Genomic DNA, 20,664 nt, shown 5'->3' on the forward strand with positions numbered 1-20,664 from the left:
GCAAATGTGTAGCTTTTTTGTGCATTTTGTTTGCAGAAAGTAAAGAAATAACAGTAATAATAGTAATAACGTTTAATAAACGTTGCTTATTGCAAGTCATGGATGATTCTTTTATGACTTCATTGCTTTCAGGCTTAGCTTAAGGTATTTTCGCACCTGACATCACAAAATGCATCTGAATAAACATTGCTGGACAGCAAATAGAGACTCGGACATTGCTTAGAAAATAATTTTCATTTTTAACCTCGTATGTAGTACGCACTAGGGATTTTGACCTTGAAATTTTGGGGAAAAAAATGCAGATTATACTCGAGAATTTACGGTATTGCTCTTTACTCTGACATTTCCTGGAAAATCTATTCCAGAATTGAACCTAGAAATTCCACTAATTAACTTTGTTTTTACTCCACATTTTTCAGTGGCCTTGTACCACGACTGCTAGGAGATTCAATCAACCTGGCATCAACTAGTATCCTCACATACATCCTCAACAAATATATCATCCAAGACAAGGTGAGTCTCATTAAAGAGAGGTTAATTAAAATACTTGAATGTTCTTAGCAAGTTTTATTATGGGTATATTTGTTGTTTTTTAAGCCATCTGATTTCAAGGGTGAGGAGGGATTTTTGTAATTATTTGGTAATTATTTGACTACCAGTTCCAGTCAATGCACCATGGCCATGCTGCGACATCACTATCATGTTCTACACATTTTTATTTATTTTCACTAATTTTTGTAAATATAATAATTAAAATTTAATGACGCAACTAATGGGAATTTTATATTCAGAATCTCACTTTAAAAAAAATTGTATTTTAAAAACCAGGTTTTAATTTTTCTGACATAATCATATTTTATGACAAATAGCAGCATCTGCAGCATCATTTTAACATCCATTGTTCATGCTGGCATGGATTGGACAGTTTGATCAGAGGTGGCAAGCTGGGGAGCTGCACCACCAGACTCCAGTCTGATTTGGCATGGTTTCTTATTTCTTTATTGTCCACAAGGGGCTAAACATAGAGGGGACAAACAAGGACAGACAAAGGGATTAAGTCGATTACATCGACCCCAGTGCTTAACTGGTACTTAATTTATCGACCCCGAAAAGATGAAAGGCAAAGTCGACCTCAGTGGAATTTGAACTCCGAACGTAACAGCAGACAAAATACCACTAAGCATTTCGCCCGGCATGCTAACGTTTCTGCCAACTCACTGCCTTTCTACAGCTGGATGTCCTTCCTAATGCCAACCACTTTACAGAGTGTACTGGATGCTTTTACATGGCGCTGCAGAAGCACTTTTAAGTGGATCAGCACAAGTGCTTTTACGTGGTACCACCACGAGTGCTTTGCACCATCGGAGGGACTGATCTTAATATTTCTGCTGCAGAGTACAGGTCTTCTTGAGTACAGCAAGGTGTCAGGCATCTCGGTCCTTTGTCATCTTGCCTGAAAGGCTCAGCATCCTGAGGTTGCTCTTCAGCAAGAATAATTAATTAAAGCAGTGAAATTGAATTGCTTATAGGTACAGGTGTGGTTGTGTGGTTAAGAAGTTTGCTCTGCAATCACCTGAGTTGCGTACTGGGGTCAATCTAATCGATTGATCCCCTACCCCAAAATTTCAGGCCTTATGCCTAGCATAGAAAAGATTATTATTATTATTATTATTATTATTATTATGGCACGTCCCAATGCTGGTGGTACGTAAAAAGCACCATCCGACTGTGGCCATTTGCCAGCCCCGTCTGGCACCTGTGCTGGTGGCATGTAAAAAGCACCCACTACACTCATGGAGTGGTTGGCGTTAGGAAGGGCATCCAGCCGTAGAAACACTGCCAGATCAGATTGGGCCTGGTGCAGCCTTCTGGCCTCCCAGACCCCAGTTGAACCGTCCAACCCATGCTAGCATGGAAAGTGAACGTGAAATGATGATGATGATGATAAGGTGATGAGCTGGCAGAATCATTAGCATGCCAGGTCAAATGCTTAGTGGCATTTCAGCCATCTTTGTGTTCTGAGTTCAAATCCCGCCAGGTTTGAATTTGCCTTTCATCCTTTCGGGTCCAATTGGCTGCTGGAGTTGATGTCATTGTTTATCCCCTTCTCCCAAATTTCTGGCCTTGTGCCTATAATAGAAAGAATTGTCGATCCTACTACACGAGGTAATGTCTAACAGAAAATATTCTACTAAATATTCAGGAGTGGCTGTGTGGTAAAGAGCTTGCTAACCAACCACATGGTTCCGGGTTCAGTCCCACTTCGTGGCATCTTGGGCAAGTGTCTTCTGCTATAGCCCCGGGCCGACCAATGCCTTGTGAGTGGATTTGGTAGACGGAAACTGAAAGAAGCCTGTCGTATATATGTATATATATGTATATGTGTGTGTCTGTGTTTGTCCCCCTAGCATTGCTTGACAACCGATGCTGGTGTATTTACGTCCCCGTTACTTAGCGGTTCGGCAAAAGAGACCGATAGAATAAGTACTGGGCTTACAAAGAATAAGTCCCTGGGTCGATTTGCTCGACTAAAGGTGGTGCTCCAGCATGGCCGCAGTCAAATGACTGAAACAAGTAAAAGAGTAAAGAGCTGTTACTGTATCATTAAATGTTATGCCTGATCTCAGGAAGACTTCATTGTTAACTTCAATATTTTTTGTCTCTTTCCAGAAAGTGTCTGTATATACTGCTGCTTTTGTTGGCGTAAGTATCATTTCTTGTGCTTTTAGCAAGAAGCCTGGTTGGTTTTTTGGGGGGTTTTTTCCCTTTTTTCATTCTACCTCTCTCTTTATCTCTCTACTTCTTTTTTGCTTATTATCTCATTCTTTTTTGCATAAATACTCCCTTACATAACCAATTACACTGTAATAAAATTTTGATTTTTTTTTTCTTTTGTCTTTGATCAGTAAGTGTTATAAGGTTGTCCCAAAAGTTCGTAGAAAGTCTTGGAAAATAATGGTCTTTATTTTGAGGAATAATTTTTGTTGTTTTTGTTAAAAATTCAATTTTCGCAAGTGTTTACAAACTTTTGGGACAACCTGATATTTCATATTTACTTCAATACCAATTACACTGCGTAACAACATTTATATTTTTTTGTTTTTGGTTAGTAAGGTATTATTTCTTATTTGGTCCTATCTAGAAATCAAAGGAAATCACTACTATACCCTTCAAATTTTGCTTTTGTAACCTGGACACCAATGTTTTGAAACTGACCTATTTTCCATTACATTTCAGACAGATTCAGCACTGATTTGCTGAAGCAGAAATATCATTATAGCAAATAATAGCTCAGTACTATAGATTTGCTTGTCAGTTGCTTGACCTTAACCACTTGAGCACGTCCCTTAATGGCTGGCAATATGTGCACTTCTGATGATGAGCAGGAGTAGTTGGGGAGCCATGTGTTGAGAGGGAGCAAGGTTGTTGCCAGTACCGCCTGATTGGCCCTGTGCCGGTGGCACATAAAAGCCCCCACTACACTCTCGGAGTGGTTGGCGTTAGGAAGGGCATCCGGCTGTAGAAACTCTGCCAGATCAAGATTGAAGCCTGGTGCAACCATCTGGTTCGCCAGCCCTCAGTCATTCATCCAACCCATGCTAGCCTGGAAAGCGGACGTTAAATGATGATGATGATGATAAAGCAAAGCTTGAAGGAAATATTAGCCATTTTTCACAGGTTCTAGGGGTAAGCAAATAAGAAATGATAGTTGCTACCCAAGGACAAAAATCATGTTAGACAGGGTTATAGGAGTGGAGTTATTGATGTGTGTTTACTTCACAACCTCACCTGCATGGTACCTTGTACATGTGTCTTCTATAACAATCAACCAAAGCATGTTTATGATATTCAATAAATGGAAACTGTGTGGAAGCCTGTCAAAGGAATCATTCTTGTTTTTGGGTGGTGGACCTAATGTTTCACCCTGTTTAACACCCGCATCACCTTGTTCTTTGGTGCCCTCAGCAGGTTCCACTCTTGTTGACTCAACTTAGGGGTAAGGATTATTTACTGTCTCCAATCTCAGAGGTTGTGGAATCAGGGATGCTGACCTTCAACTTGATAAAAGCCCTTCAACTTGATAAAAGCCCCTCAACTTGATAAAAGCCCCTCCTACTTATCATCGTCCTCCAGGCCATAGGAGAGGAATTCAAGACTTGAGGACCATGGGGGGGAACTACTATATGCTGATGATATTGTCCCCATAGCAGAATCTGTAGCAGAATTAGAAAAGAAATTCCAGATGTGGGAACAGAACCTGGAATGAAAGAGTCTTAAAGTAAACTTAGCAAACACTAAGGTCCTAAGTAAGTAAGAAATCAGACAGGACCCTTCACTCTTCCAGTAAATGGCCCTACTTGATATGTAGGGGGTAAACAGAGATTCTATTTGGTGTACCCAGTGCCTTGCCACGGACACAATAGTTGGAAGGTTAACAGAGAAAGTAGTGTTTATATGTGAGAAATGTAAAAAAAAAAAAAAGATAAAAACCTAGCGTGATGTCCCCTTTAATAATAATGTTCTTATAAATGAATAAAAAGCAGTAACATTATGTCTCCTTTCAGTAATGGCATTTTTATAAATGAATAACAAAGATGAATTTAATCAAATGTCTTTCCATTTTTACTTTCACTTTCACAAGAGAACTGTTTTTGTTGTTGCAGCTCCTGGTCAACCAGTTGACGTATCCTTTTGGTCTTGTGTCAGTTGTGATGATGGTTAATGGAAGCGGGTAAGTAAATTGTTGTTAGCTAATGATTTTAGGAATCGTTAAGAAATGTTTCATTCATAAATGAACGCAAAACAAAATCCGGATCTTTTCGGTTTGAACGGCAGTTTTTAACATAATTTCTAGGTAACTAAAAAATTTAAAACTTCATATACTGGTAGAATGTGTTTATAAAACATCTTTTTCTCTTGGCTTTATTGAGAAAATTCTATAGTTTGTAAGATATTTGTTGTTTTTTTTTCTTCAATTTCTCAACCAATCAGTGATGTCTATTGAGTTAAAAAAACATTCTGTGCCATATGAATATGTTCCTCGTTTAAGAAACAGATTGGGTTTATTTACATTTGTGAAGAAAAAAAGATACCTTTCCCCACACCTCTAACCCTAACCCTAAAACAGATTGAAATGCAATATATCGATACTATGGGTGACAATTTCATATGATACCACTAGAAAAAACTGCCGTTCAAACCGAAAAGATCCTGGTTTTAATGGAAGAAGCAAGGGCAGCAGCACTCTTGATCCTTTTCAAATGCCTGTGACAGGGAGAAAAGAGTTATTCTGGAACCAAAGATTTGGCCTAAATGCTTACACCAATATTTATTATAATGCATGGAGCTAAGGTAGCATGTCAGCAGAACAGGTAGAATGTAGGATAAAATGCTTTGCAGCATTGACTGTCTTTATGTACTGAGTTCAAAATCTGCCCAAGTCAACCTTGCCTTTCATCTTTTTGAGGAAGATAAAATATCAATGACCTTATAAAAGCTTTTTCCCACCCTTCACCATTAACATTGAAAAGATGGAAATATTACTGAAAATTTGAGTGTTGTAGTTTAGGAAAATTTAACCCTTTAGTATTTAAGATGATTTTGAGGACAATGAACAGTGAAGTTTATTACAAATTTTTAAATAATGAATTTAAAATCAACTCTATTTTCGACCCTCTGCCAATAATTTTTATCATTTTTCTCTCTTTAAAACATTGAATGACTTATTCCAAAGAAATAAACGAAAATAATCCGTTTGTAAATATTTCCTTTTGTAGATTAATTGCTGCAATGCCTCCCAATATGCCATTTTACCGTTCTTGGGTTGATTGCTGGAACCATTTGAGTTCAATTGTAAGTAGCTGCATACATTTCATCTGTAAAAGAAATTCTTCAAAATTTTTTTATCTTTTATTTCTGTAAACATTTTATTTTTCATCTATTTTTGTTTCACTTCCAACAAGTCATTACAAAGATTTCTTGCCTGTTTCCACTGAGAGCAAAATATTGTTAAAGCCTTCTCAACAATTTTAAAACAATTTAAAGAGTTCTATTTTCTTTGAAATTTATCCCAACGCCAGGTCATAGTGCTAGTGCATGCATAGACAGCTGCATGCATGCGCACATACACGCGAGTACTGTCCAAATCTCCAACCAATCACATACAGCTAGCTGGCATTCAATTGGCATATCAAGTTTCAGTCATTTTGATTGGGTTTTGGATAGAAAATTCACAAAAAAGTCACTTCTATTGATTTTTTTAAGGGCTTTGCGGGGTGACTGGGGAAATGTAAAGATGTGCACGACCACCCTTGGACAGTTTTGAATGACCATAGAAAGTGTGAGCCCTCTAACTGAAAAATTGTGGATTTGTATAAAGGATACACACACACACACACAGACAGACATTTTGCCGTTTATATATAGAGAGATGTTATATTTTTATTTAGTTGATTTACTTGGTTCTGCCAATATCAGATTGTTTCTCTGACAGTATTAATGCCTTACATTTCATGTTGTCTCTTTCTCTCTCTCTTTCTCCTCTCCCTATTTTAATTTGGCACTTTAATATTATCCTACAAACTTTTCACAACCATTTCCCCTGGTTTTAAAAATTTCCTAGTCCTTATTGAATACCAGGGCTGTGGCTCAGTGGTTAGAGCATCGAGCTTACAATCGTGAGGCTGTGAGTTCAAATCCTGGACCGGGCTGCGTGTTGTGTTCTTGAGCAAGACACTTTATTTCACGTTGCTCCAGTTCACTCAGCTGTAGAAATGAGTTGCGATGTCACAGGTGCCAAGCTGTATCGGCCCCTTTGCCTTTCCCTTGGATAACACTGGTGGCGTGGAGAGGGGAGGCCGGTATGCATGGGCGACTGCTGCTCTTCCATAAACAACCTTGCCCGAACTTGTGACTGGGAGGGTAACTTTCTAGGTGCAATCCCATGGTCAGTGTCGTGACCGAAGGGGGTCCCGATGTTACTCTCTGTTTACTCTTTTACTTGTTTCAGTCATTTGACTGCAGCCATGCTGGAGCACCGTCTTTAGTCGAGCAAATAGACCCCGGGACTTATTCTTTGTAAGCCCAGTACTTATTCTATCGGTCTCTTTTGCCGAACTGCTAAGTGACGGGGACGTAAACACACCAGCATCGGTTGTCAAGCAGTGCTAGGGGGACAAACACAGACACACATACACTTATATATACATATATACAACAGGCTTCTTTCAGTTTCCGTCTACCAAATCCACTCACAAGGCATTGGTCGGCCCGGGGCTATAGCAGAAGACACTTGCCCAAGATGCCACGCAGTGGGACTGAACCCGGAACCATGTGGTTGGTTAGCAAGCTACTTACCACACAGCCACTCCTGCGCCTTAATTATTCTAATTAATAATTCTTTTTATTTTTTTTTTAATTAATAATAAAAACAACTCCTGCCATCCTCCATCATATTTATCTCCCCTTCTTACTTTTCACAACCATTTCTCCTGGTTTAAAAAATTTCCTAGTCCCTTTTGAAAACCAGGCCTAACATTCTAATTAATAATAAAAACGACTCCTGCCATCCTCCATCGTATTTCTCTCCCCTTAGTTCTCACTGAGACCTAAGTATCTCAATCTTTACCCAAACTCTTCTTTTCAGTCTACACTGTCATTATTGTTACCTGTGTCTGAATAGAATCCAATCTACTTTTTGTGTGTCTCTCACCTGGATATTAACAATAAAGACCAATATCTCTCTCTTCCTTCATCTTCAGCCACTAATGGATATTCTATTATTTCGCCTCATTTTCCATACCCTTTCCTCTCACATGTGAAGGTGCACGGCTTGAGCTTACAATTGTGAGGTTGTGTGTTAGATTCCCATACTAGCTGTGTGTTGTGTTTTTGAGCAAGACCCTTTATTTCAAGTTGCTCCAGTTCACTCAGCTGTAGAAATGAGTTGTGATGCCACTGGTGCCAAGCTGTATCAGCCTTTGCCTTTTCCCTTGGACAACACTGGTGGCATGGAGTTGACCTTTATTCTCTAGAAAAACGCCGCCGCCGTGGTGATCTCATTCTTGCTCACAGCATCATAAGCGGAAAGTGTAACCTCTCGAAAGAGCTGTTCTTCACTCCTGCTCCATAGCATCGGCTGTGGGGTCACTCCGAAAAGCTCTATCTGCAACGATTTCATCTCAATCGAAGGAGAAGGGCTTTCTCCATCCGGGTTGCAGATCCATGGAATAAGCTGCCAGACGAGATAGTGAAGATGCCGACAACCGCTCGGTTCAAAGTCTCTCTTGACCAGAAATGGCCTGAACTCTTTGCATGAACACCCTCCCTGTACATAACTCCATGTGCCCCTACATGGCCTTGCTTTCTGCTTTTTGAGCCAAAAAATTAACTTAACTTAACATGGTCTGCTGCTGGTCATTCACAAACAACCTTGCCCAGACTTGTACTTCAGATATGAGCTAAGTGCAATCCCATGGTCACTCATGACTAAAGGGGGTCTTTACCCTCTCACTATCTTAAACTGTCTTCCTAAGTGTCTTTATCTTTCATTTCACATAGATTCTCCAAATATTGTTGTTCTTTCCACCTCCAATTTGAACCTCTGCCTTTATCATCACTGTCTCTAACCACTGATTTATCAAGGTGACACACTTCATGTCTTCCTACTTTGCAACAGCCATTAGAGCCTTACCCCCCAATCACTTTGGTTTTGCCCAGCAGTTAACTGCTGGAATTCTGCTAATTCTTTACCGGTGAGTGTGTTAAATCATAACAGTTGTTAGTTGTCGGAGCACTGCATCCTTCAAAACTTCCATGCTTCCTGAGATTCGCCAACACTACACTTGATTTTCTCCCCTCCATACACACACAAGCATGTATCTGACTCATACATTGTTCGCTTTCCAGACATTTCTACATTACTGCATGTACTTTATATGCACTTTCTGACAAGTTGTGGTCCACCTGAGCACTGTATACAATAATTTCATTATTATTATTATATAAGGCACCAAAAGAGAGTGACTCTCTCCAGACACAACAGAATTTACTGAATAACTTTGGCAACAAATGTTTCCTGTCTAATTCTATCTCCTAGACAGGGTACTGACACCAGCAACATAAATGCTTCCTCATTCATCACACAACCAAAGCACATTACAAACTTACAACCCAAGTTTAATCAGATAATTCAATATCAATTACACTGCGTAACAACATTTTTATTTTTTAGTCTTTGGTTAGTAAGGTGTTATTTCTTATTTGGTCCTATCTAGAAATCAAAGGAAATCACTACTATTCCCTTCAAACTTTGCTTTTTTGACCTGGACATCAATGTTTTGAAATTGACCTATTTTCCATTACACTTCAGACAGATTCAGCACTGAGTTGCTGAAGCAGAAATATCATTATAGCAAATAATAGCTCAGTACCACAGATTTGCTTGTCAGTTGCTTGACCATAACCACTTGAGGATGTCCCTTAGTGATTGACAATATGTGCATCTCTGAGCAAAAGTTGTGGGAGAGCATCATAGTCATATGTTGAGAGGGATTCTTTGGGGTTTGAATAAATATAACAAAAACAAAGCACAAGTGTGACCATAACCTTGTGGCCTATGCTAGGGGTGTAACCAGTCTACTTGTGCGTGCCTTTTCTTCATTGGACACTAAACTCTGCTTGCAAAGACCAGTTGAGGCCAGTGAAATCGAAGTTGAAATCAAATTCGGTGACTGGCATCCGTTGCTAGTGGAGCGCTAAGAGTACCATACCAGTGAGATCGTTGCCAGAGCAACAAGCTGGCCTTTGTGCCGATGGCACATTAAGCACACCATTTGAGCGTGATCCTTACCGCGTCGCCTTACTAGCACTTGTGCTTGTGGCATGTGAAATATTCGAGCAAGGTCGTCGCCAGTGCCACTGTACTGGCTCCTGTGCAGGTGGCACGTAAAAAGCACCATTTGGGCATGGCCGTTGCCAGTACCACCAAACTGGCCCTCGTGCCGGTGGCACGTAAAAGCACACACTACACTCTCGGAGTGGTTGGCGTTAGGAACGGCATCCAGCTGTAGAAACTCTGCCAGATCAAGATTGAAGCCTGGTGCAGCCATCTGGTTCACCAGTCCTCAGTCAAATCGTCCAACCCATGCCAGCATGGAAAGCGGACCTTAAATGATGATAAAAGTTTGAAGGAAATATTAAGCATTTTTCATAGTTTCTAGGGGTACGTGAACAGGAAATAACAATTGCTATCCAAGGACAAAAGTCATGTTAAATAGTGTTATCAAATAACTAAATTTTTGTTTTCTTATTTCTTTACAGAGCCAGCTGAAGAGAGGTTCTGGTCTGTTATGGCGTGTCTACACACCTCCCAAAGGACTTGAGGGACAGCTTTCTATCGAAGGCAGCTATATTGCCTGAATGGCAAAGAATTTGATTCTTTTTGGGAAAGGAACCTGTGCCTATTTGTCAACCATGCAATAACATTGACTGTTGTAGAATCTGAGAGAAAACGAAATGTTTGTTCCAATTCAAAATATTTTTGGTTTGGAATTTGAAAAAAAAAAAAAAAAAATTACAAAATCTATTCTAAAACTTGTACTTGCTATTTCACAACTCTTTGACTCCAAAAACCAGTATGACACCAACCAAGCATTAGTTTCCAGTTCTAGGTATTCTCTACAACTCTGTAGCACACCAAGGAAAGTTTGTGTTGTCCTCTCCCCCACCCCACCCCGTCCCGTCTTCCGACAAGTTTCCCTACTTGAACATGTTGCAGATTTTGTTTTACCTTTTCTTACTTCATCAAATTTCCCTAAAAAAATAAATAAATTAATTAATTAATTAACTAATTAAAGGAGGATCTGAAGTAATAGAGTGGTTTGAGAGGTTTAAAGTTCTGAAGTCCTGGACCCCATAAATCCAAACTTCACTGTTCGTTTTCCTTTGTCGTGAGTAAACATTATTCTTATAACAACACAATACAAATTTCGAAACGAATAACTTCTTTTTTAAAGTTCAGCAATTGTTCATACAGCATAACACTTCACCAGTTTGACATCCAAATGGCAGAAATATTTCAGTGTTGGAAAAGATAACCAATATTATTATCATTATTATTATTATTATTATTAAGGTGGTAAACTGATAGAATTGTTAGTATGTCAGGCAAAAATGCTTTGCAGAATTTCATCATTCTGTGTTCAAATTTTACCATGGTTAACTTTGCCTTTCATCCTTTCAGGGTCGATAAATTAAGTACCAGTGATACACTGGGGTTGATGTAATTGACTAGTCCCCTCCCCCAAAATTTCAGGTCTTGTGTCTTTAGTAGAAAGGATTATTATTATTATTGTTACTACTACTACTACTACTACTACTACTACTACTACTATTATTAAGGCAATAAGCTGGCAGAATCATTAACATGCCAGGCAAAATTGCTTAGCAGAATATTGTCTATCTGTACATTCTGGGATCAAATTCCACTGAGGTCAACTTTGCTTTTTTCATCCTCTTGGGGTCAATAAAATAAGTACCAGTTGAGCACTGGGGTCAATGTAATTCATTTAGCCCCTTCCCCCCCCCCAAAAAATTACTGGCCTTGTGCCGAAATTTGAAATAATTATTATTTGTATTATTTTGTTGTTAATAAGGCAGCAAGCTGGCAGTATTGTTAGCATGCCGGGTAAAAAGGCTTAGTGGCAGAATGTACAGACATCCATCTGTACATTCTGAGTTCAAATTCCACCAAGGTTAACTTTGCCTTTCATCCACTCCGGGTGTCAATAAAATAAATACCAGTTGAGCACTGGTGTCGATGTATTTTAGCCCCTTTCACAAACTACTGGCCTTGTGCCAAAATTTGAAACTGTTATTATTATTATTAATATTATTATTATTATTATTACTACTACTACTATTGTTTGTCTTTCTGCTCCATAGTTACTTTAGAGATATCTCTTCATTTTGTACCGTTTCTATAAACATCATCAATTGATATTTCATTAAACTTCAGATTGCTTTTTTTTTTATTTTAAACTCGTCTTCTTTGATGTTTTTTTTTAAAAATGTGTCTCAAATTAAAATATCCTAAAAATAAACAGTTTCTGGCAAAATGCAAAACTATAAGTTGGTCATGGAATTCTACTGAAGCAACTTTCTCAGATGTTCGTAAATCTCAGAAAATTTTCAGTTCTATATTTTGAAGAATTACTTTCACTAAAGACCATAACTTTCAGTCCTATAAATCATAACATCAACCATTTCTGTGAAATGTTGTATATTGTCTAACCATATATAACTAAAGACATTTTAAAATTAGGAAATGTTTAAAATTCAGTAAATTCATTATTTTTCCAGCTTTTTTGTTAAATGAGAAAAAAAATGCATGTTTTATAAATATTCCTCTATTTTCCTTTTGTTTCATAGAAATTTATTATTATTATTATCATCATTAAAGTGTAAGGTGATGAGCTGGCAGAATCATTAGCATGCTAGGTGAAATGCCTGGTGGTATTTTATCTGCTGAAGGCGGCGAGCTGGCAGAAACATTAGCACGCCAGGCGAAATGCTTAGCGGTATTTCGTCTGTCGTTACGTTCTGAGTTCAAATTCCGCCGAGGTCGACTTTGCCTTTCATCCTTTCGGGGGTCGATAAATTAAGTACCAGTTATGCACTGGGCTCGATATAATCGACTTAATCCGTTTGTCTGTCCTTGTTTGTCTTCTCTGTGTTTAGCCCCTTGTGGGTAATAAAGAAATAGGTATTTTATCTGCTGAAGGCGGCGAGCTGGCTGAAACGTTAGCACGCCGGGCGAAATGCTTGGCGGTATTTCATCTGTCGTTACGTTCTGAGTTCAAATTCCGGCAAGGTCGACTTTGCCTTTTATCCTTTCGGGGTCGATAAATTAAGTACCAGTTATGCACTGGGGTCGAAATAATCGTCTTAATCCGTTTGTCTGTCCTTGTTTGTCCTCTCTGTGTTTAGCCCCTTGTGGGTAGTAAAAAAATAGGTATTTTATCTGCTGCTACATTCTGAGTTCAAATTCCACTGAGATTGCCTTTGCTTTTCATCTTTCCGGGGTTAAGAAAACTACCAGTGAAACAGTTGGGGTTGATGTAATCAACTGTCCCCTTCTCCCAAATTTCAGGTTCTGTGTCTTATAGTAGAAAGGGTTATTATCATTAAGGTGGCAAACTGGCAGAATCGTTAGCCTGCCAAACAAAATGCTTGGCAGCATTTCTTCTGGTTGTACATTCTGAGTTCAAATTCTGCTGAGGTTGATCTTGACTTTCAGCTTTTCAGTACTAGTTCAGTGCAGAGATCAATTTAATCCACTAGTCTCCTTCCCTGCAAAATTTCAGACCCTGTGTCTATAGTAGAAAAGATTATTATTATCATTATTATTATTATTATTATTTCTTCAGATGATGAGTTTCACATTTTTTAAAGAGAATATAGGTTGCTATTCAGAAATTTGTATTGATGTGAAAAATCTATCACTATTCAAATGTGTATCTTATGTATTCTGTTTCTGCTATGGTGTAATATTAATCTTACTGCCAACTACCATCCTTTCATTTCTTCATGTGGCAACCGTTTCCAACATTCTTTTAAACAACAATAATTTTTAAGACCTCCCCAACCCCCACCTTTTTTTTTTTTTTTTTTTGTAATTTCTGAAACTAATCAAAAATCAAAAACTGGCAAATAAAATTCAAACTTTTTTATATATATATATATATATATATATATATATTTATTTATTTACCTCAAGGATATTTCAGTCTCAACAAAAACCCTAAAAGCATTTCTTGATAATCTTCTTACCTTCATGCCTGTGCTCGTATCCATTTCATGAGAAGATGGAAAAAAACTAATTGACCCTGGATTGACCTGAACCCAAAACTATAAGCACCAAGTTAAGTATTAGCAAGAATCGAACATCTTTTCATCTGTTTTCTTTTACTCTAGAGAAGAAGACTGTTCTATGTGCATTGTAAACCTATCTTCAACATCACAACACTCAATTTTTTCAAGATGTAAGAAACCATTATTATATTTAGAATGCTACACATGAGCTATGTCCCCCTTTGAGGGCAACAGTATGTTTACCAGGAAAAAATTGGGTTTACTTGGCAACAATGCTTTAAATCAGTCGCTCTCTACTAACGCTTGAAATTGTTGTTGTTGCTGTTGAAGTGACAAGCTGGCCGAATAGTGTGTTGGACAAAATGCCCAGAGGCATGTCCTCTGAGTTTTTACATTCTGAGTTCAAATACTTACTACCAAATACCACCAAGGTCAACTTTTGCCTTTCATCCTTTCAAGGTTGATAAAATAAGTACCAGTTGAACATTGGGGTCAATGTAATTGACTTAAACCCCTTCCCAGAACTTGCCTTATGCCAAAATTTGAAATCGTTGTTGTTGTTGTAAGGCAGTGAACTGGTAGATTTGTTAGCTTGCTGGGTAAAATGGTTAGTGGCATTTTGTCCATCACTTTGTTTTCTGTTCAAATTCCACTGAGGTTGACTTTACCTTTCATCATTTCAGGGTTGATAAAATAAGTACCGGTTGAACTCTGGGATTAATCTAATTGGCTTTCTTCTCCCCCAAAATTGCTGGCCTTGTGCCAAAATTTGAAACCATTATAATTATTATTACTACTACTACTACTACTCCTACTATTACTACTACTACTACTATCATTATTAAGGCAGCAAGCTGGCAGAATTGCTACCACACTGGACAATGCTTAGCGGTATTTCACCAATCGCTACGTTCTGAGTTCAAATTCTGCCGAGGTCGATTTTGCCTTTCGTCCTTTTGGGGTTGATAAATTAAGTACCAGTGTAACACTGGGGTGAGTGTATTTCACCAGTCCCCTCCCCACAAATTTCAGGCCTTGAGCCTATAGTAGAAAAAAAATTATTAAAAAGGCAGTGAGCTGGCAGAATCGTAAACATGCCGGGCAAAATGCTTAGCAGTGTTACATCTGTCTTTACATTCTGAGTTCAAATTCCACCGAGGTCAGCTTTACCTTTCATCCTTTTGAGGTTGGTAAAATAAGTACTAATTGTGTACTGGGGTTGATGTAATCAACTTGCCCCTTCCCCTGAATTATGGCCTCATGCCAAAATTTGAACTTATTATTATTAAGGCAGCCAGCTGGCAGAATCATTAAGCATTTTGCACACCTTTACATTCTGAGTTCAAATTTCACCGAGGTCGACTTGCCTTTCATTCTTTTGGGGGTCAATAAATTAAGCACCAGTGAAACACTAGGATCAGTGTAATTGACTAGTCCCCTTACCCAAAATTTCAGGCCTTGTAATTTTAGTAGAAAGGATTATTATCATTATTATTATTATTGTTATTATTATTATTATATTATTATTATTATTATTATTATGTTTGTGGTATTCAGTTATGGCTCTCTGCATCTTGAGCTCAACCCCAGTTTGCCCTCCACATAATTTTGACCCTTCTGAGATCAATAAATTGATGGGCCAGTCAAGTCCTGGGATCAATGATATCAACTGATCCCTTCCCTCTAAAATTGCTGACCTTTTGCCTAAATTAGAAGTTGTTATTATTGCCATGTCCAGCTTGCCCCCTACGTAATTTATACCCTTCTGAGATCAATAAATTGATGGGCCAGTCAAGTCCTGGGATCAATGATATCAACTGATCCCTTCCCTCCTAAATTGCTGACCTTCTGCCTAAATTAGAAGTTGTTATTATTGCCATGTCCAGCTTGCCCCCTACATAATTTATACCCTTCTGAGATCAATAAATTGATGGGCCAGTCAAGTCCTGGGATCAATGATATCAACTGATCCCTTCCCTCTAAAATTGCTGACCTTCTGCCTAAATTAGAAGTTGTTATTATTGCCATGTCCAGCTTGCCCCCTACATAATTTATACCCTTCTGAGATCAATAAATTGATGGGCCAGTCAAGTCCTGGGATCAATGATATCAACTGATCCCTTCCCTCTAAAATTGCTGACCTTTTGCCTAAATTAGAAGTTGTTATTATTGCCATGTCCATCAGTGGATCCTGCAGATAACATGTTATGATTGCCTAAAAATCTGACAGGGTCGGCAGTGAGTTGATTAAGAAATAAATCCGTTGCTGTATTTTTAATTGAATTTTGTTGAACTCTACCTTCATAACGATCAAATGGTGACCTTTTGTCTCATAAGCTATCACCTGCTTTATATGTTCTTAGTCTTAACAGTGTTCGTCACTTTTATTGTTGACATTCACTCCAATTATGATTTGATATTTAAGCTTTTCTAAGGAATTATCATTCAAATAATTTCATGTTTTTGTCCCTAATACCCCAATGTGTATGTGTATTGATGTTTTATACTGCAAACTTTCAACTATTGAAGTTGGTTGTAGTTACAAAAACGATAGAGATTTTTACATTCCATTTTCTTTGTGACATTAAGGAAATTCAAGGCAATTCCCCCACTTGGCCATAGCCTATAAGTACTGGGGGGGGGGGCAATGTAATCGACCAAATCCATTCCCCTAAAATTACTGGCCTTGTGCCAAAATTCGAAGCATAAAACAAAATAAACTTCATCACTTCAATATTTCCATGACTCTTAGATCTGCCTTCTTTGCATCCAATACTTGGATTAACATCGGCCACCAGGTCTTTAGCTGCCTCTAACAGAGTCCACTCTGTTGCAATTATTTGAATGAAGTCTCCCTCTGGTCAAAGGATAACCAATAAGTTGTGGTTTGTTCCTCTCTTTCCCTTATAACCAACAGTCTCAGAGACCTTGTAATATGGTCACAGAGACTGTCCTTTCTTCTCTGGCTAAAACATTTGAAATAATTGAAGAAACTACCCCCCATATTGTTGACATTTGTAGTTATGGCATAACGTAAATAGTTGAAATGAAATTTTGAAGAAGGTTTCTATAACTATGATACAAACTTGATGTTTACCACATTCAAACATTTCATTTTTATAAAGTAGAGGAAGAAATGACATTCAGAATAAACCAATGGTTTGTACACTTAGTTTTATTTCCTTTAGTGGATTAGCAAATAATGCAAATAAAATGCTAGGCAACAACTTATTTCATTAAAACACTCTTCAATCGAATAAAACCGATGTAGTAAGTAAAATTTATTCAAATATTTTGCTATCTCACAATCTATTGGCATAGATTCTTTTGTTGTTTTTTTTTTTTCTTTCACGTCATGTTGATTTAAATAACAGACACCATTAAATCTCATTTCTTGTCCTAAAAAGAAAAGAAATAAAACAGTTACTGTTTTATTTTCAAAACTGATTATAAAAATATTTCTGATATTTTTAATTGTTATATAGAATTAGTTTGTTTCTTGAAGAATATTTTTTATTTTTTTAAAGTTTCCAGACCTTACCTTCCTGTCTCAAAGACAGAAGATATAGGATCACTTATTATTTACTTCTAATTACTGATTGTACAAACTTCAAATTTGTCTTAGATTCCAGCAAAAAATTGTTGTAAAAACATTTGTTATTAGAATAAAGTTTACTCAGTTTTTCAAATAACTTAAAATGATTATTTTTCTATTTTCTATGGGAAGTGTTTGGGAATCATTGTTGGGGCCATTGGTAAGGTGCGTGGACAGGCATGAGGCCACTGAGACACTTGGAAACATGCTGGTGGGACGATGAATTTGGAAAGAGAGATTGATGAGAAGAGGAAGAGGGTCTGAGAATGGTATAAGGTTTGGAATATGGTAGCAAAAGAGGGTTACAGGGTTGCAAAGATAAGAAGTAGCAACAGCAAAAGCATAGCAGTTACAAATTTGGAGGTTAAGGGGTCAGTGAGAAGTATCTAAGATTGTAAAGTAGTGATGTATTTGAAAGGAACTGCTTGAAAGATGAAATAAGACAAATTGTTGTGGAATCACAAAGAATTAAAGGAAGGGGGAAGGGATATCATCATCATTTAGTGTCCACTTTCCATGCTGGAATAAGTTAAGTTAATTTTTTGGCTCAAAAAGCAAAAAGCAAGGCCATGTAGGGGGACATGGAGTTATGTACAGGGGTATTCAGGCCATTTCTGGTCAAGAGAGACTTTGAACCGAGTGGTCGTCGGCATCTTCACTATCTCGTCCGGCAGCTTATTCCACGGATCCGCAACCCAGACGGAGAAAGCCCCTCTCCTTCGATTGAGATGAAATCGTCACAAATAGAGCTTTTCGGAGTGACCCCGCAGCCGACGCTCTGGAGCAGGAGTGAAGAACAGCTCTTTCGAGAGGTTACACTTTCCGCTTATGATGTTGTGAGCAAGAATGAGATCACCACGGCGTCGTCGTTTTTCTAGAGGATAAAGGTCGAGCATCTTCAGCCTTTCTTCATAAGACAAATGCTTGAGACCAAGAACCATGCGTGTAGCCAGCTTCTGGACTCTTTCGAGATGATGTATGTCTTTGAGGAGATAAGGAGAAGAGGCTTGAATCCCGTACTCCAAAATGGGTCTCACCAGCGTGACATAGAGCGGTAGGAATATGGCTGCTGTGAGCATTCCGAATGACCGTCGAATCAAAAACAGAACTCCGCGTGCTTTATTGGCAGCATGGACGCACTGGGCCGAAGGCGAAAAGGAAGAATCCAGCAAGATTAGGTAGTTTGACTGGAACTGGTAAGCTGGATAGCTGCACCAAGTTCCAATCTGATTTGGTATGGTTTCTACAGCTGGATGCCCTTCCTAATGCCAACTACTCCTAAGAGTGTAGTGGATGCCTTTTGAGTGTCACCAGAGAATAAATACAATGGTGACATCAAGGGGGATCCAGTTTTAGCACTGATAGAGGAGGTAATTGAAGAAGCAATAAGAATAATGAGGATGGGAAAAGTAGGAGAGAGAAATGGATTTGTTGGGAAATATAGTGAGGCGGTGGCGAGCTGGCAGAAATGTTAAAACGCCTGGCGAAATGCTTAGCAGTATTTCGTCTGTCACTACGTTCTGAGTTCAAATTCCGTTGAGGTTGACTTTGCCTTTCAGAAAGTTGGGTGGGGTGAAGAGGAGGAAGACTGTATCAGAGATCTGTAAGTTGGTGGAAGAAGAGAGCATTTCTTTGGATTGAGAATTGGATGCTTTCATTCCTCTATACAAGAGAAAACGTAATCTCTAGGACTGTGGTTCAAATTGAACAGTTATGTTATTGGAACATAAAATGAAAGTTTTAGGAAGAGTGTTGAGGAAACAAGGAAAATAATTAAATATTTGGATCTATGTTACAACTGACTTGGTAGAGACAAGATTATCCACAGGTATCTTAACTACAATTTCCATTTGATTTTTATTTTGATGTTGGTGCTGATGTACTTGACTCAATAGGTCTCCTCAAGAACAGCAGGTCACTCTACGATCCAAGGTTAGCACAGCAGGCTGTCCTGCGAGCATGAACTCACTTCATTTGTTGGGTCTTTGAATCCTCAAGAACAGCGGGTCACTCTACGATCCAAGGTTAGCACAGCAGGCTGTCCTGCAAGCCACGAACTCACATCATTTGTCGGGTCTTCGCAGTCACAGCATATCTCAGAGGTCTCGGTATTCGTCATTTCCTCTGTGAGGCCCAATGTGCCACCGGCATGGGTATCACAACTACAATATCCATTCGATTTTTATTTTGATCTTGATGTACTTGACACAATAGGTCTCCTCAAGCACAGCAGGCCGTCCTGTGAGCCATGAACTCACTTCAGGTCTTCGAAGTCACAGCATATCTCCAGAGGTCTCGGTCTTTTGTAATAGCCTCTGTGAGGCCCAACGTATGTGCTAATGTGTGAGAGAATGTCTAACCATCAGAACAAAGAACAGTAATGAGGTTGAAATGAAGGAGTACAGCAAGGAGCAGCTTGAACATCACTGCTATTTGAACTTGAGATGGAAGTATTGTGTTATAGTATAAAAGAGAAGGGGTCACTTTAGGAATTGTTGTTTGCCTGATTTGGTAATTAATAACTGAAAGTATGGATGGATTGAAGGAAAAGATTAGGTAGAAGAAATGTTGGGAGCAAAAGAGAACAAAGTATGGATGAATTCAAGGAGAAGAAATGTTGGGAGCAAAAGAGATATGAAAATGAATATCAAAATAAGGTGATGACAGGTGGTAAAGGCGGCAGGCTGGCAGAAACATTAGAACGTCAGGTGAAATGCTTAGCGGTATTTCGTCTGTCTTTACGTTCTGAGTTCAAATTCCGCCGAGGTCAACTTTGCCTTTCATCCTTTCAGGGTCGATAAATTAAGTACCAGTTACGCACTGGAGTCGATGTAATCGACTTAGTCCGTTTGTCTGTCCTCTCTGTGTTTAGCCCCTTGTGGGTAGTAAAGAAATAGGTGGTAAAGCATGTGAGCATAATCCCAAACTGGATTTGAACCAGGAATCTTTATTTCTAAACTAAGGTTACAATGCTAACCTCAAGGAATGACAACTTGAAATGTAAATATTGGTAAAAAAAATTTTTAATCTCTTAAGATGAAGTGAATGGTTTAAAGAACTCTAGCCACATCAAAAATTCCTGCCAGGTGTTTTAACAATTAATGAAATTGCATTGACTTTCAGGCATCTTCTTTCTCTATTCAGCAACTGATGAAGAATATGACGACACAGTCAACACCTCAACAGTTTACAGAACA

At 38.5% G+C, this 20,664-nt stretch overlaps 1 protein-coding gene and 1 long non-coding RNA gene across 2 annotated transcripts in view; both read left to right on the forward strand.

The window, feature by feature from the left end:
- LOC115223865 (mitochondrial carrier homolog 2) overlaps positions 1-10,856 on the forward strand; it is a 41,055-nt gene extending 30,199 nt beyond the window's left edge. The window contains exons 8-12 of the mRNA XM_029794564.2: positions 420-513; positions 2,671-2,703; positions 4,665-4,732; positions 5,778-5,853; positions 10,321-10,856. Coding sequence (XP_029650424.1) covers positions 420-513; positions 2,671-2,703; positions 4,665-4,732; positions 5,778-5,853; positions 10,321-10,419 — 370 coding nt within the window. The 3' untranslated portion in view covers positions 10,420-10,856. The remainder of the gene's footprint in view (positions 1-419; positions 514-2,670; positions 2,704-4,664; positions 4,733-5,777; positions 5,854-10,320) is intronic.
- A 459-nt stretch (positions 10,857-11,315) lies between these two features.
- LOC118767764 lies at positions 11,316-14,118 on the forward strand. The gene is made up of 2 exons (XR_005003676.1): positions 11,316-11,352; positions 13,436-14,118. It is a non-coding gene; the product is annotated as an uncharacterized LOC118767764 (long non-coding RNA).
- The last annotated feature ends 6,546 nt before the right edge of the window (positions 14,119-20,664 follow it).

The sequence above is a fragment of the Octopus sinensis genome, linkage group LG24 (genome assembly GCF_006345805.1).
Source record: "Octopus sinensis linkage group LG24, ASM634580v1, whole genome shotgun sequence".
Lineage (NCBI taxonomy): Eukaryota > Metazoa > Mollusca > Cephalopoda > Octopoda > Octopodidae > Octopus > Octopus sinensis.